A 20,189-nucleotide genomic window follows, 5' to 3' on the forward strand; every position below is an offset into this window, starting at 1 on the left:
CTGCTTTATAGATGATGAAATGGAAACTTAGAACTAAGAAACTTGTCCAAGGTCATATCACAAAGAAGGCATGAAGTGGAATCTACTCCAAAGCCCTTCTATTAATTTCTATGCTATTATTTCTTAATAGTAGTTCCTCTCTTGACTTGAATTCACACTCTTTTCATTCCACATCAGAGGAACAAGTATCTTAAACCCTTTTAAAAAATAATTCCACTTGTAAGTTTTATTCTTGTTATTTCTTGTTGGACCATAATCCTTTAATGACCTCTTTCAAGTACATTTCCAGGTGTCTTCACAGGCTTCTTCCTAAAGATTTTCTTCATCCTATCACTTAACTTCACCTACACTTATATTCTATTTCTTTTTACTGTCAAGTCTCAAATGTGCCACTATCTCCACTCAACCTACATAATTCCAGAATCTCCTGAATTGTTCTTTCAGACCTATGCTACTTTCCTAAAACCTCAACTCAAAGATTACCAAAAACTTTCAAACTGCTAAGGTTAAAAATGTTCTTTCAGTTATTTTCCTCAATCTCTCATCAACAATTGACAAGTGCTGACAACCCTCATTGCTATCTTAAATTCACCTACCCAGATATCTTTGATAGGGTTGGCAAGCTATGACCCATGGGCTAAACAAAGTCCATGTATCTATCATATGTGACCAGCAAAGCCTAAACTATTTATTATATGATCCTCTACAGAAAAGTTTACCAGCCCCTACTATATAGATGGTTTGGGACCACTGAAGGGATTTAGGAAAAGGACATGACATATTCAAGGATGATCATTCTGGCAGTTCTGTGGAAGATGAATAGAAAAATGAGGAAATAGATGTATATACAATAATAAAGATGAGATGACAAGGGCATAGGACATTAGAAAAGTAGTAACTGACAGGGACTTTATAATTTTTTGGTATAGGGGAATGAATCAAGAGGAAGAGGAAAGCAGCAGTCGAGATACTCAGCTAAATGATCAGATGTATGTTAGTGTATTAATGGAAAGAGCAAATCAGAAAAAGCAGTTTTGCCTGGCCAGTGTGGCTCAGTGGTTGAGTGTTGATCTATGAACCAGAAGGTCATAGTTTGATTCCCGGTCAGGGCACATGCCTGGGTAGTGGGCTTAAACCCCAGTGTGGGGCGTGCAGGAGGCAGCTGATCAATGATTCTCTCTCATCATTGATATTTCTTTTTTTTTTTTTTTTAAATATATTTTATTGATTTTTTACAGAGAGAAAGGGAGAGAGATAGTTAGAAACATCGATGAGAGAGAAACATCGATCAGCCGCCTCCTGCACATCTCCCACTGGGGATGTGCCCGCAACCCAGGTACATGCCCTTGACCGGAATCGAACCTGGGACCCCTCAGTCCGCAGGCCGACGCTCTATCCACTGAGCCAAACCGGTTTCGGCATCATTGATATTTCTATCTCTCTCTCCCTCTCCCTTCCTCTCTGCAATTAATAAAGATTAAAAAAAATCACTGACTTAAAATAACAAAAAACAAAAAAAGGTTTATGAGATGAAGGTAAAGAATGAGAGGCCTACTAAAATCCAGTCATCAGCAGTAGAGTTTGGAGACAGAATACAAAAACATACATATATAACAAGTTCTGAATATTTGGTGAATGAGTCAACAGAAAAATATAAATTTACTATTTCCTCCCCCGCCCCCCCGATTTATCCCCAAACGTCTGCTCTGTAAAGTTCTTACATGGATTCCAAATCATACCTTGGAAGGAGGTGGTGCAGGCTTAGGAACCAGGTTCTTATAGACACTTGGAACCATGTTGGATGATTTGTTCCCATTTGCATAGTGAGATCCTGGTGAGGTGAATGCAGCAGAGAAGGCAGCAGCAGGATCTTCTTTGGAAACTTTTTTGATAACTAGCATTTTGGAGGTTTGTTTGGCACCAGGTGGGTTTTCTGTGAAATAAAATAGTGGAGAAACAAAAGAATGTAAAGATATTAGTTAACAGGAAGCACAGTTTATATGAAGATCTCACAATCAACAAAGAATTGACAATTGAGACTGAGGGACAAACATTCCTGATGTGTACTTAACAGATACCCTCAAACGCAATACTACTTAGGAATTGTAGAAAAAAAGACAGTATATTAAGCACCTGATTCTAAAGTGATAAATCAACCAGAAAGCCCAAAGATGTTAGTAGTCTTTCAGGGGCATAACATTTCTAGTATATGGTGTATCACTCAAGCACAGAGCAAACAAGAATATGTCCAAGGGTGGCAGCTCTTATCAGCCTGGGAATGGAGATCAGGAAACTGGGGAAGCTGCCATATACCATCGACCAAGGGGAAATGTTACAGCAACCATCCTTAATCCTAAAACTCAAGGTCCAAACCCAGTATTTAGATAAGGCCTTCCCAATATGATGCCTGACTACTGAACATGTCTAATGTAGGGACTAGGAGAGTACAGTTTGTAAATGCCAAATACCCTAATGCCACATCATGTTTGGTTTGAAATACACTGATTTGTCTGTTAATTTTTTATAAGGCTAGTTATTCCCATATATATGTATGTATTTATGTATTTTCTCCTTTCCCTATATAATAAGCATCCTTTGTAATTGCCAAGACAAAACAAAAAACTCAGCAACTGGAACTTGAATAAAATGGTCTATAAGATGTGGTATTACATAGCCTTTCAAATAACACTTTGGAAGACTATTCAGTAATGTGGAAGAATGCTTAGAATACATTGTTATATATGCCTACCAAATATTTAGGAGACACCGATAACACATATAACTCAATTTAATTGTAATAAGCAAATTAGCAATGTTAATTAAAAATTACTTCTTATAAGCTTTATATATTATTCTCCCTTTGCTTAAAATCTGCTTTCAAAAATAGAAAAAAAAATGCTTTAAGTTCAGGGCTCCTTAAGTGCTCAACAATCTGTATTCTAACTCATTACATTTCAATGATATTTTGGGGGGCAGAGTAGGAGTTAATAGGTGTTAGTTACTATGTGCAAATAGATGAGATGAGAAACAAGATAAAGAAACAAAACGAGAGATAAAGAATTTTTGCTCCTCTCCCTGATATGAAAAATTTAAAGTTGTGCCTTTAAAATGGCAAAATCTACCTACCCCACACTCCAGAAGGGGTCCCAATAGGTCTGCATGGCTGATTCTGTTTGCCAGCTTCTGGATTCAAAGAAGGCTAGGAAAAAAGGGATATTAATGGTTGATAACAGAAAGCTAATCATTTTGGCACCTTTTGCAAAGTAGTACCACCATGGAACCTATCAAATAATATCAGCAGCATTTCTTAATGCTGTATTCAGAAATAACTAACAGATAAATGATGTTGAAATACAAAATAGATAGGTCTTATATTAATCTTAGGCTCTTTTGGGTTTCATTTCCTTTAAAAAGAGGAGTAAAAAACAAAACAAAACAGACTAAATGTTCAAGTTTTCTTTCCACAGAAAGCTGAATGAATAAGAATGTGAATCACTTTTCTCAGATTTAAGGACAATCTGTCAGTGAGATGTGTAGTAATTCTAGCATTTCTAAGATTGCTTTAGGACAGAAGCAAACCATGTGCCAGGGACTGCAATAGTAATACAAAGGTAATTAAGCCTATTAAAAAGAGTCCTTGTCCCCACAAGGGTTAGTTTCACTATAAAGATAAACTTGAAGATAAATAGGTACAATAAAAGGTTATAGGGGATATGAAAATATCCATATTAAAGAAGGAATACTAAGAATAGCCAATTTCACGTGAAACAGAAGTGCTCTTAGAAAGTTTTCATTGGGAGATGACTAAGAGTCCTTAAAGATGATTTCCAAAGTTGGAATATGAGCGATTCTAAAGAACAGAATGCTCAGTGAACGCTAAGACAGGAAAGCATGAAAAAGAATAGAATATTCAGCAACCTGCAAATAGTTCAACATAATTAGTGCTAGGTAAAGAGGGGACCCTTTTGTGAGGAAAGAGATGTTTGGCAAAGTAGGCAAGAGCCAGATTGTGGAGTATTTCTCAGAGACTGACTTTTATTTCTATAGGTAATGACCCCTTTTTCATAAACAGAGTTAACCATGATCCAATCATTAGTTTACATGGTCTGGTAGCAGCTTGAAGGATGTATTTGAGGGGTTTAAACATCAACTAGGAGACCATTAGAAGACTGATTTCATAGTCCAGGAGAGTAATGAAGGCAACAGAAGTAAAGGAAGATGAGGAAAAGGATGGAGAAGTGTTAAAGAGCAATAGACTGGACTTGAGAATGACACTGGTGTCCAAGCCTAAACTTTAAAATCTGGTAATAGAATAAGAAATGTCTTTTCGGAACAATTGACCATGGATAATAAAACAAATAGAAAGATGCCCGGACTCCACTACAGAGCTCCTGAATAAAAATCTCTAGGAGTAGGGCCCTAGCAGGTATGTATTTTCTACCTGTCAAGGTGAGAATCATTACTATAGAATAAGCAGATACAAACACCAACTCACTATATAAGTGGATAAATCAGTGACAGAATATGATTTTTTTTAGAATAGCATGTTTTAATAGACCTAGTTTTATAGATGTAGGTGTGAAAAACACCAACTCCATCTCTGTGTCTCAATTTCATTCGATTTTTTAAGTTTCATGGTTTGACCAACCTAATTGTTCTTTTTTGAATCTTTTTTTTTAATTGTTTAAAGTATTGCAAATAGTTGTACATATGTCTCCTTTTTCCCTCATTGACCGGCCCCCACCCCCCCACTCCCTGGCACATGCCCTCACCCCTCTAGTGTCAGTGTCCATTAGTTATGCTTATATGCATGCATACAAGCCCTTTGGTTGATCTCTTACCCGCCCCCCATGCCTTCCTGCTGAAGTTTGACAGTATGTTCGATGCCTTTTTGTCTTTGTATCTATTTTTGTTCATCAGTTTATGATGTTGTTTATATTCCACAAATGAGTGAGAGCATGTGATATTTAAGCTCACTGTTCTTAGCAAGCATATCAAAGCCTTCCAATTATCTGTGTTCCTTAAAATGAAGCTATAAATACTTTTGTTAGTTAATAGCCAAAATGGCATGACAACTGAGATAAATATTAAACTACTGATAGTAGTAATGATAAACAATACTCTATCACAAGACCACCAGGAAGTACAGCCCCAGGCGCTACTGCATTTTTGTCCCCTTGTCTTATCAATTATTAGTACCCAAGTTACACTATCAAAAAAGTATACCAGCTCTAACCGGTTTGGCTCAGTGGATAGAGCGTAGGCCTGTGGACTAAGGGTCCCAGGTTCCATTGCGGTCAAGGACATGTACCTTGGTTGCGGGCACATCCCCAGTAAGGGGTGTGCAGGAGGCAGCTGATGGATGTTTCTCTCTCATCGATGTTTCTAACTCTCTATCCCTCTCCCTTCCTCTCTGTAAAAAAAGTCAATAAAATATATTTAAAAAAAAAATTTTTTTTTAAAAAGTATACCATAGAGGAGAATAATCTGCAGAGTTCCTAGGTCTTCAACCCAATCTTTATTATGTAAATGACCCTGTAATAAATTCTATGGAGTTGCCTGCTTTGTTTGCCAGTCTTAAGACACCTTTCTCGTTAAGGTGACCATTACCTTTGCCCAGTCATTTTTAGTCACATTCTTTCTAGAATTTTCAGAAATACTGCCCCTATTTATGTGATAGCTTTGCTCTCTTTTAACTGATTTTTAAAAATGTAAAATAACTTCATAAAACAAATAGGCCAAATTCTTGTAAACATTTTATAAGCCTCATTGAAAAACAAAAAAAGAAAATCCTTCTTTCCTGATTTACAGCAATCGCCTCTTTGCTTTTGTGTATCCCTCAAAACTATAGTTTGTCTACAAAAAACTTCAAACTCTCTTCATCTACAGATTACTTTAAAAAATCTTATACCTCTGTATTTTCTTTTCTTTTTTTTAAATATATTTTATTGATTTTTTACAGAGAGGAGGGGAGAGGGATAGAGAGTCAGAAACATCGATGAGAGAGAAACATCGATCAGCTGCCTCCTGCACGCCCCCCACTGGGGATGTGCCCGCAACCAAGGTACATGCCCTTGACCAGAATCGAACCTGGGACCCTTCAGTCCGCAGGCTGACGCTCTATCCGCTGAGCCAAACCGGTTAGGGCCCTCTGTATTTTCTATAAATTGGTAATTGGTTCTAGAGGTTACAGAATCTCCTCCCTGCCTCTTTATTTTGGCAAGGCAACTTCTTACTGATGTTGTGTTTTTCTTTTAGAGACACATACATCTGGTTGTGCTTCTTTGTGAGATGGTGGCATGCATTGATTGCCTATAGCCTAAAACTATTAACTCACTACAAGCTGCAAAACAATGACCTTCTAATTTTTTCACTCTTTCCTTATTAGCTATTATACTTCCATTAAAAGGAACTTACTCTATTTGGTGACTCACTGGTATGATTCATATGGAAAAGATAAAATGCATGCTAGTTTCTAAGATGAAATATTACTGTGAACTCACAGATTTAATTACAGTTGTGACTAAACCCTTGCAGTTAATAACCTTAATTGATACATGAACTATCCCATGTTTGGCCAGTGGGAACCTCTAATTTGGCTTCTGAATCCTTTTGCTACAACTCTAGAAGTCTTTTCTTCTTTGCTACTTAGTATGACAAAAAATCCCAAGCTTATCTTACAATACATGCTCTTTCCAGTAATGGTATTTCAAGATCACAATCTGAGCATTAGGAATGCTCATTGCTGTGGGATTGATCATTGTTTTTAGATCTTTTCAGTGGAGAGAGCAGATCTTTTCAGTGGGGCAGGTGTGTGTGTATAGGACACATTTTCAAAGATAAAATACTTATTGATATTTCTAATTCAAATTGAGTACCTTGGGGTTTTACTGAACATTTCTTTTATCTGTATTTCCTTTCTTCTACACCAAGAATCCTGACTTTCAAGGATACAGGTATAGAATATCATATTCAATAGCTTTATTCCATATTACAATAATCTGAGAAAAACAATATCAATATTATACCACCAGTATGATTAAAATGTTAATTTTTTGTACGTTTTCCCCATTCTCTCATTAAAATAGTTATGCTGTAAATAGACTGACAGAGCTATAGCTATTACATGCCAAGACTTTATTTTAACTCTCACTTAGTCTTAGTTCTACAATTAAGCATATACTTAATATTTACCACCATTCCTTTTGTGGCTTGCTTGCTGTCTTTCTGGTCAGTTTGGTTGTCTGAAGCTTGTTGTCTAGTACTTTCCTCAGGAAAAGCCTTAGGAACAGTATTCTGAATTTCTATACATTGATACTTAACCTTTATAACTGAAGGGAAGTTTGACATAGCATAAAACCCTTGGCTCACGTTTTTTTTTTTTTTTTTTAAAATATATTTTATTGATTTTTTACAGAGAGGAAGGGAGAGAGATAGAGAGTTAGAAACATCGATGAGAGAGAAACATCGATCAGCTGCCTCCTGCACATCTCCCACTGGGGACATGCCCGCAACCCAAGCACATGCCCTTGACCGGAATCGAACCTGGGACCTTTCAGTCTGCAGGCCAACGCTCTATCCACTGACCCAAACCGGTTTCGGCACGTTTTCTTTTATTGAACACTGCAACTGTTACTACACTGATTTGTTATAAAGGTTTGTTGTCAAAGTGTCTGATTTTCTTTTATGAGTCACTTGGTCTTTATGCCTGGATGACCAAAGGACTTTTTTTTTTATTGTTTGAGTCTAGTATTTTATCACTATCTAGATGTTGGCTGTTCTGGTTATCCTTCCAATTTGTAGCTACAAATCTTATTGTAATATAAATTATTCCTGAATTACACTTTTTATTATTTAAACCATTCCTTTGAGTTATTTTTTGTGGAGTGGAGGGTAAGGATCCTATTATACATATACTAGAGGCTCGGTACACAAAATTCATGCACTTGCGGGGGGGGGGGGGTCCCTCAGCCTAGCCAGTGCCCTCTTGCAGTCTGGGAGGCCTCGGGAGTGGGCCTAAGCCAGTGGTAAGCAAACTGCGGCTCGCGAGCCACATGCGGCCCTTTGGCCCCTTGAGTGGGGCTCTTCCACAAAATACCACGTGCGGGCACACGTGTACAGTGTGATTGAAACTTCGTGGCCCATGCGCAGATGTCGGTATTTTGTGGAAGAGCCACACTAAAGGGGCCAAAGAGCTGCATGTGGCTCGCGAGCTGCAGTTTGCCAACCACTGGCCTAAGCCATCAGCTGGATATCCTTAGCTCTGCTGTGGGGGTGGTGAGCCCAGCTCAGGGCTTCTGGCTGAGCAGTGCTCCCTGTGGGAGTGCACTGACCACCAGGGGCAGCTCCTGAGTTGAGTGTCTGCCCCCTGGTGGTCAGTATGCGTCATATCAACCGGTCGTTCTGCAGTTCCATTGATTTGAATATTAGCCTTTTATTACATATGATTGGAGCCTTTCCCTCCACAACTTCTGTATCATTTTTTTCTCAATTCTAACTTTTAATCTATTTGTTTCTCCTTAATTTGTTCATTTGTATGTGATCATTTTTGGGAATGTGGGTCAAGATAGCTCCTTTTAAAAACATCATACTTTAGAGCTCTCCTGTTATTTTCATAGAGGATCAAAAAAGAAATGATGGTTCACTTTCTTTGATGTCCTGGCTGTTCCCCTGCCCCACTTTCCCCCCTTTATCTGAACCTTGTCTTTCTTCTCTATTTGTTCTTTATAAAAAAATATTTTGATTTCAGAGAAGGAAAGGGAAACATCAATGATGAGAGAAATAATTGATCCCCTGTCTCCTGCATGTCCCCTACTGGGTTCAAACCTGCATCAGGGCAAGTAATCAGACCAGGAATCAAACTGTGACCTGCTAGTTCATAGGTGGATGAGCCACACCGGATGGACTCTGCAGTTCAATCTGGATTCTATTTCCAAAAGATTTGTCCCTGGGGGCTTTGTTTTGAAAGGGAATATTGCTGGTTAGTATGAACAATGATAGAACCCTGTGGTAGTTATCAATTTATTGTCTCAATTCCAAAGCCATCCATTCTGTCTGCTCTGTGTAAATGTTTCTGTGCACTTTAAAATTTTTCCTTTGTCAGCTGGCATGCTAATTTTTTAATCAGTAGAGAACAATGGAGAAACTTTTGCTTCTTGTTCCAGTGTGCTTACTCAGCAGACTCCTGTAGCACCCAGTTCCTGCTAAGCCAGGTTCTAAAGTACAAGTGAGCTCTGACTTGAGTGATTTTGTAACAGGGAGGCATCTTCCATGAACAGTATTATCAAGTACTCTAGAAGGCAGATTTCCAGCATGTTCCCTGGAGAAGCACCTCAGCAATTGCTCAGCCATTCAGTGAGCCACAGCAAAGCCTTTTTCAACAAAGTCTGGATCTCAGTCTGGGGTGGTGATGGGGGAATGGGGAATTCTTCCTTAGGTGCTCATCTTAGCCTTAGGGTTAGTGGCTGCTCCTTTTATCTGCTATTTCAATCTTCTTTAGTATTCTCTTTACTTCTTATTAGCCAATCACTCATTACACCAGTCTAATAATTATTTATATTATTTTTTGTATAAAACTGCCATCTTCTTTCTTTTGCATATTTTAATTTCAAAATCAAATAAACAACTTCTCCTCCCACCAAATAAACAACATCCAAACCTGATGTCAAATGTGGAAAGAGAAGGCAAGACTTGAGACTCTTGTATTCTGCCTTAGGCAGAAAGACATCAGAGAAAAAACTAGACATCAGCAGAGGAAACCAGGTGGGCTGGGGACACACTCAGGGCTGCTGGGAGAGCAAGTTCTGCAGGTAGGAAGTCCTTATCGACTTCTTTCAGGTAAGAGGCATCTTCATCACCCTTAATGGGATGATGAGGATCATCTCATCAGGAACAGGAGCATTGGGTTCTTCTGCTGTCACGTCAATTTCATCAATGCCTAGGCCTAGCTTGATCATGCAGTAATGCAGTTGGAGTGGGTCTGGGGATCCTCACGAGATGCCAGAAGAGAGCAGCGTGGTTTCAAACAGCAGCACAGGTCCTTTTGGGCCATCATGTACCCCATTGTACAGTAATCTCAAAGTGTCCGGGCTTTCATGATATGCTGCTCCATGTTGTCTGTCCAGCTGTAGGTAGGTGCTAGTCACATGCAGCAGGATAAAGACATAAACCGACTGGAGATTGTCACCTTCTCAACCTTCTTATCCAAGATTTCTTTCATGAGTTTGCATATTCTCACACTTGGCCTTGCTCTCTTCCATTGTCTTCTTCTCTTCATCCTCAAATAGCTCGAGGCCCCCCCCTTGGTAACTGAGACAAAGCTTTTTTCATCAAACTCCTTGAGCTGCCGCACTGTACTCATCAATAGGCTCCATCTATTATACTACCCTTGAAGCTCCGCTTCTGCATTTGCTCCACAAAAGCAGAGTTGATAACCTCCTCTTTGCTCTCACCAATGATGTCAACACTTTACCACATTTATTTCATCATTCATTCTCTGTAGATATATATATTTTTTTCTGCAGCATTTGCAGGTTGATGGACTTGATGTCACTCATCCTCAAAAATTTATTATGTATTTCCTTAAAAGAACACTCTCATAATCATAGTATAATTATAAAAACCAGGCAGTTAACAATAAATACTATTTATAATCCACAACCATTATTTAAGCCATAACACTGATATCTTTTATAGCAAAACAAAGTTTTAAAAACATTGTTTTTCTCCCCACCCAGAATCCAATGTAGGTTCACATGTTGCCTTTAGTTGTTCTCTTTGGTTTTCTTTAATCTGGAACTTTTTTTCATAACCATAACTTTTTTTGAGTACAGGCTAGTTTTTGTGTGGAATCTTTTCTAACTCTTTTGTAGAAACCTCAATTTGAGTACAGTAAAGTCTTGATATAATGGACTAATTCAGGCAAGGGAGAGTCTGTTAAAGCCGAAAGTTGGTTTTCTGAATGTGTATTGCATTGTCCTATAAACCAGGAGATCATGGTTCAATTCCTACTCAGGGCATATGACTGGGTTTTGGGCTCTACCCCTGGTGTGGGGTGTGCAAGAGGCAGCTGATTCAATGATTCTCTCTAATCACTGATGTTTCTAGCTCTCTCTTTCCCTCTCTGACATCAAGAAAACTATATTTATAAATAAATAAATAAAAACCACATATTAATTATAAGCAAAACTTGGTTAAAAGCATTTTTTTTTTAAATATATTTTATTGATTTTTTACAGAGAGGAAGGGAGAGGGATAGAGAGTTAGAAACATCGATGAGAGAGAAACATCGATCAGCTGCCTCCTGCACATCTCCCACTGGGGATGTGCCCGCAACCCAGGTACATGCCCTTGACCGGAATCGAACCTGGGACCTTTCAGTCCGCAGGCCGACGCTCTATCCACTGAGCCAAACCGGTTTCGGCAAGGTTAAAAGCATTTTAAAATGGACAGGATATTAATTTTCAAATGATGAACACAAAATTTTGTCCGTCTAACTGAGGGCCACAAAATCGAGGGTTGACTGTATGTGTAATGTTTTCTCATGGTTAGATTCAAGGATATGCATTTTTTGAAGGAATTCAGAAGTAATGTTGGATCCTCATTGCATCACACCAGAAGGCTTATGATCTGCTCTTGTACCATGCCATGACTGTGACATTAATCTACTTCTTAATAAAATAAAATTTACATACAATGAAGAGCACCAATACTAATTATACTATTCCAGGAGTTTTGAAAAATGATCACACCTTGCCAACTTCTATAAAGACAACTATTTCCTACAATCAGCAAGTTTACCCAAGCTTTTCCCAAGTCAATCCTCATTCCACATAGGCAACCACTGTTCTGGTTTTTGCCCTCACTATAGGTTATTTGCCTGTTCTAGAATGTCATATTAATGTAATTATACAGTACGTTCCCTTCACTGTAAGGCTTCATTGACATTCATCACGTTATTACATCAGTCATTCCTTTTTATTACTGAATAAATAATCCATTACATGATTACACCACAACTTTTTTATTTTTATGTTGATAGACATTTAAATTATTTCTAATTTTGGGCTATTATGAATGAAATTATCATAAATACACATATACTTTCATTTCTCTTTAGCAAAAAGTTAGACGTGGAATGGGCCACAAGGTAAATTTATGTTTAGTTTTATAAGAAACAGCCTTTCCCCAAAATGGATGTACTCCTTCACAATCCCACTAACAATGTGAGAGAGTTCCAGGTGCTCTAAAATGTCACCAAATTTTGTGTTTAGCAGTATGTCATAGTGATACTAATTTGAATTTTCAAATTTCTCTTATGACCAAAAACATGGATCGTTTTTATCTACGTGGCTATTGGTCATTTGTATAATTTCCTTTGGGAATAGCCATTCAAATCTTGCCCATTAAAAAGAAAATTGTTGATTTGAGAGAGGGAGAGATGGATAGATTTGTTGTTCCACTTATTTATGCATTCATCCTAACTTTGGCATATCAGGATGACGCTCTAACCAGCTGAGCTACCCAACCAGGGCTAAAAACTAATACTGTTTTAAAACAAAATAACTTTCTATAAAAGATCTTTAATTTGTTATTTTTGACCACCTACTTTTTCTTAATATACCTCTTCTTCAACCAATTATTTCTCAATAATCCCTTACATTCCATAGGTTCTACTCTAGGCCACCTCTCTCTTTTTAAAAAATATATATTATTGATTTTTCACAGAGAGGAAGGGAGAGGGATAGAGAGGTAGAAACAGATCAGCTGCCTCCTGCACACCTCCTACTGGGGATGTGCCTGCAACCAAGGTACTTGTCCTTGACCGGATCGAACCTGGGACTCTTCAGGCCCCAGGCCGATGCTCTATCCATTGAGCCAAACCGGTTAGGGTGAGGCCTCCTCTCTTTATATATTATTCTCCATGGGTGATTCTACCCATTTATAAACCTCAACTATTATTCTCTATTTCCAAATGCAGGTCTTTAGATCTCTCCTTTGGTACCAAGGATCTGTTATCTTCTCCTTCCAATTCTGCTCCTATATTCTGCTGGGGTCCAACCCCAGCAGGTCCAGGGGTCCCCAAAGGTGTGGACGGAGTCAGAGAAGAAGGAATGACACGGAGACAGCGTTCAGTTGATCAGCAGCCTAGCCAGGATCTCCAGCCAAGTTCTGGTCTGGATCTCCAGAGAGGTTCTGCTTAGGATCTCCAGCCAGGTTCTGTGTCCATGGTCTCTTGCTAGGTTCTCCAGCCAGGTTCTCCAGGTTCTCCAGCCAGGTTCTGTAGCCATGTTCCCTCACTAGGTTCTCCAGCCAGGTTCTGTCCAGGTTCTCCAGCCAGGTTCAGTCACCTCTAGTCAGGTTCTCTTGCCAATTTCTGTAGTCAGGTTCAGTCCAGGATCTTTTGCCATGTTCTCTCGCTAGGTTCTGTCTCTAGGTTCTGAGGCCAGTTTCTGTCCAGGATCTTTTGCCATGTTCTCTCCAGCGAAGTTCTTCTGTCTCTAGAGAACGTTCTGTGTAGGTTCTGTGCCAATTTCTGTCTCTCTCTCTGTTTCTTGCTGTCTTGTTACATCTGTATTTATACCAGTTGATTCAATCCTATCAATCTCTATTACAAAGGTTAGGGCGTTTCTTATCTCCATTCCAGGGAGTAAAGATTATGTAGCTTAAGCATGATTGCTCGTAGTTAAAGTGATTAATTACCCGCCTGGCACTTAGTTGAGGGGTTTTATTCCCTCCCTAACTTCAGGGGAAAATCCCTACCTGGGGAAACAACCTTTCTCAGAGACCTTGGTTAAAACACATAGTGCCAAGAAGGTGAGCAAACATATTAATAACAGTATGCCATATATGCCAGGTCCTTTGAAACAGCAAGGATGGACCGGCTCCCGGCAATATTCCTTGGCAAATTAATTACTAATTATGCTTCAAGTTGCTTTGGAAAGAAATCTTATTTTTTATTCTTTCTTTCCCAGTTACAATACCTCAGTTCCAATTCTTTAGATTTATCCTATAAATAAGATCTTTTAGAACCTGTAAGTCTGTCAACGGGAAATGGATAAATAAATCTATATTCACATAATAGAATATTTACTATATAGCAGTAAAAAAGACATAGAGCAGGATTTCTCAAACATGGTACTACCAACATTATGGGCTGGCTAATTCTTTTTATGGGGCTGTCCTATGCATTGTAGGATATTAGGAAACACCTCTGATCTCTATATACTAGATGCCAATAGCACTATTCTTAGTTGTGACATGTAAAATTCTCTAGATCAGTGGTTTTCAACCTTCTGGCCCTTTAAATACAGTTCCTCATGTTGTGACCCAACCATAAAATTATTTTCGTTGCTACTTCATAACTGTAATGTTGCTACTGTTATGAATCGTAATGTAAATATCTGATATGCAGGATGGTCTTAGGTGACCCCTGTGAAAGGGTTGTTCGACCCCCGAAGGGGTCGCGACCCACAGGTTGAGAACCACTACTCTAGATATTGACAAATGTGTCCCGGGGGAGATATGGGTAGGGGGTGACTTGCATTTGATTAAAAACCACTGATCCACAGGTATATGTATTAATACAGATAAACCTCAAAATAATTTTAAGCAAATAAAAGAGAATCCTATATAATAAAAGCCTAATATGCTAAGTGTCCGGTTGTCTGTTCAACCAAAGTATAATATGCAAATGATATGCGAAGGCTGCTCAACCCCTTGCTATGACGTGCACTGAGGGGGCAGATGCTCCGACCAGTAGATTAGCTTACTGCTGGGGTCTGGCCAATCGGGACTGAGCCAGACGGGCCAGACATGCCCTGGAGCCCTCCGTGGTTCCTCCCCAGCTGGCCAACCTCCCGAGTCCCTCCCTGGCCCCGATCATGCACAGGTGGGGTCCCTTGGCTTGGCCTGCACCCTCTCACAAACTGGGACCCCTTGGGAGATGTCGGAGAGCTGGTTTCGGCCGGATCCCGCAGGCCAGGCCGAGGGACCCCACTGGTGCACGATTTCATGCACTGGGCCTCTAGTACAATATAACACTGTTCATATAAAGATCAAAATCAGGCAAAAATTATATTATAGAATGTTTATGGATATATACATGTATTAAAAGTCTATAAAAAACATGTATGAGGATGATGAAACATTGAAAATAAAGATGGTGATTACCTCTAGGGCAGCGGTTCTCAACCTGTGGGTTCCGACCCCTTTGGCGGTCGAACAACCCTTTCACAGGAGTCGCCTAAGACCATCCTGCATATCAGATATTTACATTACAATTCATAACAGTAGCAACATTACAATTATGAAGTAGCAACGAAAATAATTTTATGGTTGGGTCACAACATGAGGAACTGTATTTAAAGGGCCAGAAGGTTGAGAACCACTGCTCTAGGGGAAAGTGAGGAGAACAGATTAGGGAAGCTTTACCTATATCTGTGATATTTTACCATTTTAAAAAAATTTAACAGACATTTACTACTTTAGTTGAACAACCTCTACACACAAAATAATGGTTTAAGATTTTTTTAGTTGAAAGGAACTTAGGTCTTAAAAGGTTTTGTGAGTCTGCTCCATGTTTTCTGGGAATCATTTAACTGATCCTTTTAAGATTTCTGAAGCCGGCAGCCAGATAGAAAAGTTGTAATATTTTAATTCTTTTGTAAAAGAATGCTCTAGAGCAGTGATGGCGAACCTTTTGAGCTCGGCTTGTCAGCATTTTCAAAAACCCTAACTTAACTCTGGTGCCGTGCCACATATAGAAATTTTTTGACATTTGCAATCATAGTAAAACAAAGACTTATATTTTTGATATTTATTTTATATATTTAAATGCCATTTAACAAAGAAAAATCAACCAAAAAAATGAGTTCGTGTGTCAAAGGTTGGTCAGTGTGCATAGGTTCGCCATCACTGGTCTAGAGCATATTTGGCAAATGTTAATATTTCACAAAGTTAGGTGATGTGCTAACTTGATCATTTTCTTCATACTCTATGTACACTTAGAACAGCGGTTCTCAACCTGTGGGTCGCACCCCCTTTGGGGGTCGAACGACCCTTTCACAGGGGTCGCCTAAGACCATCTTGCATATCAGATGTTTACATTACGATTCATAACAGTAGCAAAATTACAGTTATGAAGTAGCAACGAAAATAATTTTATGGTTGGAAGTCACCACAACATGAGGAACTGTATTAAAGGGTCGCGGCATTAGGAGGTTGAGAACCACTGACTTGGAATATTGTATAAAAAACATAAATGCAAAATAAATTTGCCCTTACTGACCTTGTTCAGATTTGATTTGACAACAAACTTCCATTTAAATCACTTAGCAGATGAAGATAATGCTACCTTAACCTTTTTCTTTCTGTCATCAATTCATTTCCCAGTTGGAATGCCACAGAACTGATCAAGGACTCTATCAATCAGTTGTTTAATACCTAGTTTAGAAGGTACTCTAAATAACTTCAACTCTACCCCATACTACTTCAGTTTTTTTACAATCTCTTTTTTTATCAAAGCACATAATAAACCAAAGTATTAAAGAGACCTAGATACACCTGTTTTATAGATGCTCAGCTGGTTGTGGTCATAGATAAATATTAGATAAATATTCATGTAAGATATAAATTATAATTACAGTGGGTTCATTTAATTATAGGAATAGAAGTACAAAAAGAAACTCATTTTATAATAAGAATGCAATTAAACTTATTTGGATTGATGATATGATGATTTCACCAAGTTTTCAAAATGTGATGAACAACAGATTTTGTTTCTTCATCACTCCACCTATTCTTTCATGCATCTGCTTATAAGAGTACTTTTGGCCGAAACCGGTTTGGCTCAGTGGATAGAGCGTCGGCCTGTGGACTGAGAGGTCCCGGGTTCGATTCCGGTCGGGGGCATGTACCTGGGTTGCGGGCACATCCCCAGGAGATGTGCGGGAGGCAGCTGATCGATGTTTCTCTCTCATTGATGTTTCTGACTCTCTATCTCTCTCCCTTCCTCTCTGTGAAAAATCAATAAAATATATTAAAAAAAAAAAAAGAGTACTTTTGATTTAGAGCCAAAAGGCATGTACTTCAGCACACAATAGCATCAAGTTTCACTGAATAAATAGACAACAGCTAGAGTACTACTAATTGCATGTTTATAACTTATTATAACTTTTATATAAAAGGGCAAATTTAAGAGAAAAAACCCTCTTATGATAATTGGAGAAAGAGAATTTAATATGCAGGACTACATTTTTACATTATTATATATTTGAATACTAAACCTTACAAAACTTAATGGAAATTAAGGATCTTTTTTAAAGTTCCAAAGGTATAAAGATGAAAACAAAAGATGTGCTCAAAGTTACACAAGATTTTTGACACCATCTTCATGCTAATCAACTCTTCTCAGAAAACAATAAAAATCTAAACATAGGGACTCAATTTTTAGTAATTTCTGAAATGTTCTCATTACTAATGGGGTCTTGTAATTAAGACAGTATTTGTTAGGTTTTAACTGCACAACTAAACCATCATAATACTTACGAAGTCTTCCTCTTCAAACTGCAACTTTTCCACCTTGTCTTCTTTCCTTTCTTCCCTAATCTCTGCAGGTGGCTTTTCCTGAAAGGCACAGCCTTTCCTGGAGTGAAAGCTGCCATTCCAGTGGCGATGGTTTCCTGCGCCACCCCCACTACGCTGGCTCATGCCATCATGACCACGGGAAGAGCCATGCCAACCAGATAGGTTTCCTGTGATTCCAGCATATGCTCCCTTAGAGACACCCGAGTCCACAGAATCATGGCGAAACAGGGAGGGCTGGTGCCAGGAATCTAGAACAGTAAGGAAAAGTAATACATTAGATGATTTGCTTCCTGGAAATTCAGAAATAATTTGGCCAAATGCTTCCTTATCTGGTTTATGGTATCACCAAAAGCCCTTCAGGGGGACCTTTTAAATAAAAGATTAAGTTTACGGAAAAGAGCCCTAACCGGTTTGGCTCAGTGGATAGAGCATCGGCCTGCAGACTCAAGGGTCCCAGGTCCGACTCCAGTCAAGGGCATGTACCTTGGTTGTGGGCACATCCCCAGTGGGGAGTGTGCAGGAGGCAGCTGATCAATGTTTCTCTCTCATCGATGTTTCTAACTATCTATCCCTCTCCCTTTCTCTCTGTAAAAAATCAGTAAAATATATTAAAAAAAAAAAAAGTTTACGGAAAAGAAATCACAAAATATATATTTTTCTTTTAATGTATTTCTATATGAGTTCTTCCACTGAATAAATGACTCATGAGAACACCCAATATAGTTGAGAACATAACAATGTTAGAAAGCCAACATAGTTGGAGTATTTAACTGAGAACTATGCTTAGAAAAGATCATAATTTCAAGATTATGGACATGCACCCTCATGCCGGGCTTGCCCTAAATGAGTAACTTAAATATAAACATCGAAGTTGGCCATGGCTCACCTCCTGTAGTTCGTAGAGGTCCATTGTTAAAAAAGCCATCAGAGGAATTATGTCGACGACGGCTTACTCCAAATCTACCATCTCCTCGGGGTAGGTGCTCTCCGTGTTTTTCAAAGGTGGCTGTAGGTGACTAAGATGATAAAGAATAGGGAAACAAACAGGTAAGTAGATATGTCTTTCTTAGATTTTGTAGCAGGCTTTTAGAAAACAAGAAATGACTGCGGCAGAAACTGCCATTATAAGAATACTAGTGTCCCAGTGCATGGATTTATGCACACTGAAAGGAAATTAACTATAAGAAATATATATATGTATGTGTGTGTGTGTGTGTGTATATGTATTATATTTGTCTAAAGTTTTACTTATGTCTCCTTTTTCCCTGATTGACCCCCCTGCCCCAGCCATTCCCACCCCAGGGAAGCCCCCACCACCCCAGTGTCTGTGTCCATTGGTTATGCTAATATGCATGCATACAAGTCCTTTGGTGCTAATAAGAAATATTTTAATATCGCTATTTGCCTTTCTCTATACTAGAAGTGTCAACCAAATTCATGATCGACAATGACAGATGGAAACACGTGTGTGACTGGCGCCAGCGAGAGCTTTATATGTATCACGCATGCGTGAGTCAACTTAGTCTTTAATATATATAGAATAAACTTGTTTAATTAGACCTGCTTTCTGATGTAGCTAAACTTTTTCCAGCCCAGTGAAGCACCCCAACTTCTCTCTCAGGTAATTGTCAGCAACACAGCAGTAAACATCAACAGGAAGCAGATTATTATTGTAGATCACGCAGGGAGAACAAAGGGTAAAATATTTAACTGCAGCTGTGTTTGACTATATTCTGTACAGTGAGAAAACCTGAAGTCATTTTCCAGGTCCACCATTTCTTCTTCTTTTCAGTGGGGTCAAGTTTCTAAGCTTTCTAAATCTCCGTTTTCTGACTGATGAAAAGAAAACAGGATTCCACTGAGTCTCCCATCTACCTACTCCAGGACTTCTGTGAGAATCAAATGAGATGAAGCACGGGAAAAGGCTTCATAGACATTTGGTTAAAGTGTGAAATGTTTGCAGCTGGCTATAAAGCAAGTTGTGTTACTCGACTGAAGAAACTGCAAGGAGGCTAGTCATTGCTAGGGAGAGGAAGCCGGGTGTTGCTACGTGACGTCATTACCCGGTGTCCATAGCCACCGTTTCTGGGCTAGGCTTGGGGGCCACATTTTACGCCATGTGGTCTCGGCAACGTTGGCTGCAATTTGGTGGGCTGTTGCTCCGAGTGGTGGCGGGGCCTGTGTCCCACTTGGGGGAAGCCGAGTGTTGCTTTGTGGGCGCCAGGTCCACAGTGCCATTTCTCGGCGCGCGTCACAGCAGCGCCTGCGTTCAGCGTCTGCCCCTTGGTGGTCAGTGTGCATCATAGTGACCAGTCGGACAGTCGGACACTTAGCATATTAGCCTTTTATATATATAGACTAAAAGCCTGATGCATGAAATTCGTGCAAAAGTAGGCCTTCCTTCCCCCAGCTGCCTGCACCAGCTTCCCTCTGGCACCCGGGACCCGGGCTTCCCTCCAGCCACCAGCAGGCACCTGGGATCTGGACTTCCCTCGCAGCTCTGGCTTCCTCTGGAAGGATGTCTGGTCTAATTAGCATATTATGCTTTATCATTATAGATAGGCCATAATAAGGGTATCACAGGCCTCTGAGTCAAGAGAGGG

The 20,189-nt window shown here is 39.2% G+C and overlaps 1 protein-coding gene across 1 annotated transcript in view; it reads right to left on the minus strand.

Annotated features, from left to right (window-relative positions):
• Nucleotides 1-20,189, minus strand: part of GPBP1L1 (GC-rich promoter binding protein 1 like 1) — a 49,677-nt gene that overhangs the window by 8,687 nt on the left and 20,801 nt on the right. Inside the window, exons 5-8 of the mRNA XM_081085856.1 lie at nucleotides 18,473-18,602; nucleotides 17,548-17,834; nucleotides 3,127-3,199; nucleotides 1,740-1,933 (exon numbers count right to left, since the gene is read on the minus strand). Of these exons, the coding sequence (XP_080941982.1) occupies nucleotides 1,740-1,933; nucleotides 3,127-3,199; nucleotides 17,548-17,834; nucleotides 18,473-18,602 (684 nt within the window). The remainder of the gene's footprint in view (nucleotides 1-1,739; nucleotides 1,934-3,126; nucleotides 3,200-17,547; nucleotides 17,835-18,472; nucleotides 18,603-20,189) is intronic.

The sequence above is a fragment of the Myotis nattereri genome (genome assembly GCF_964212035.1).
Source record: "Myotis nattereri genome assembly, chromosome: 3".
Lineage (NCBI taxonomy): Eukaryota > Metazoa > Chordata > Mammalia > Chiroptera > Vespertilionidae > Myotis > Myotis nattereri.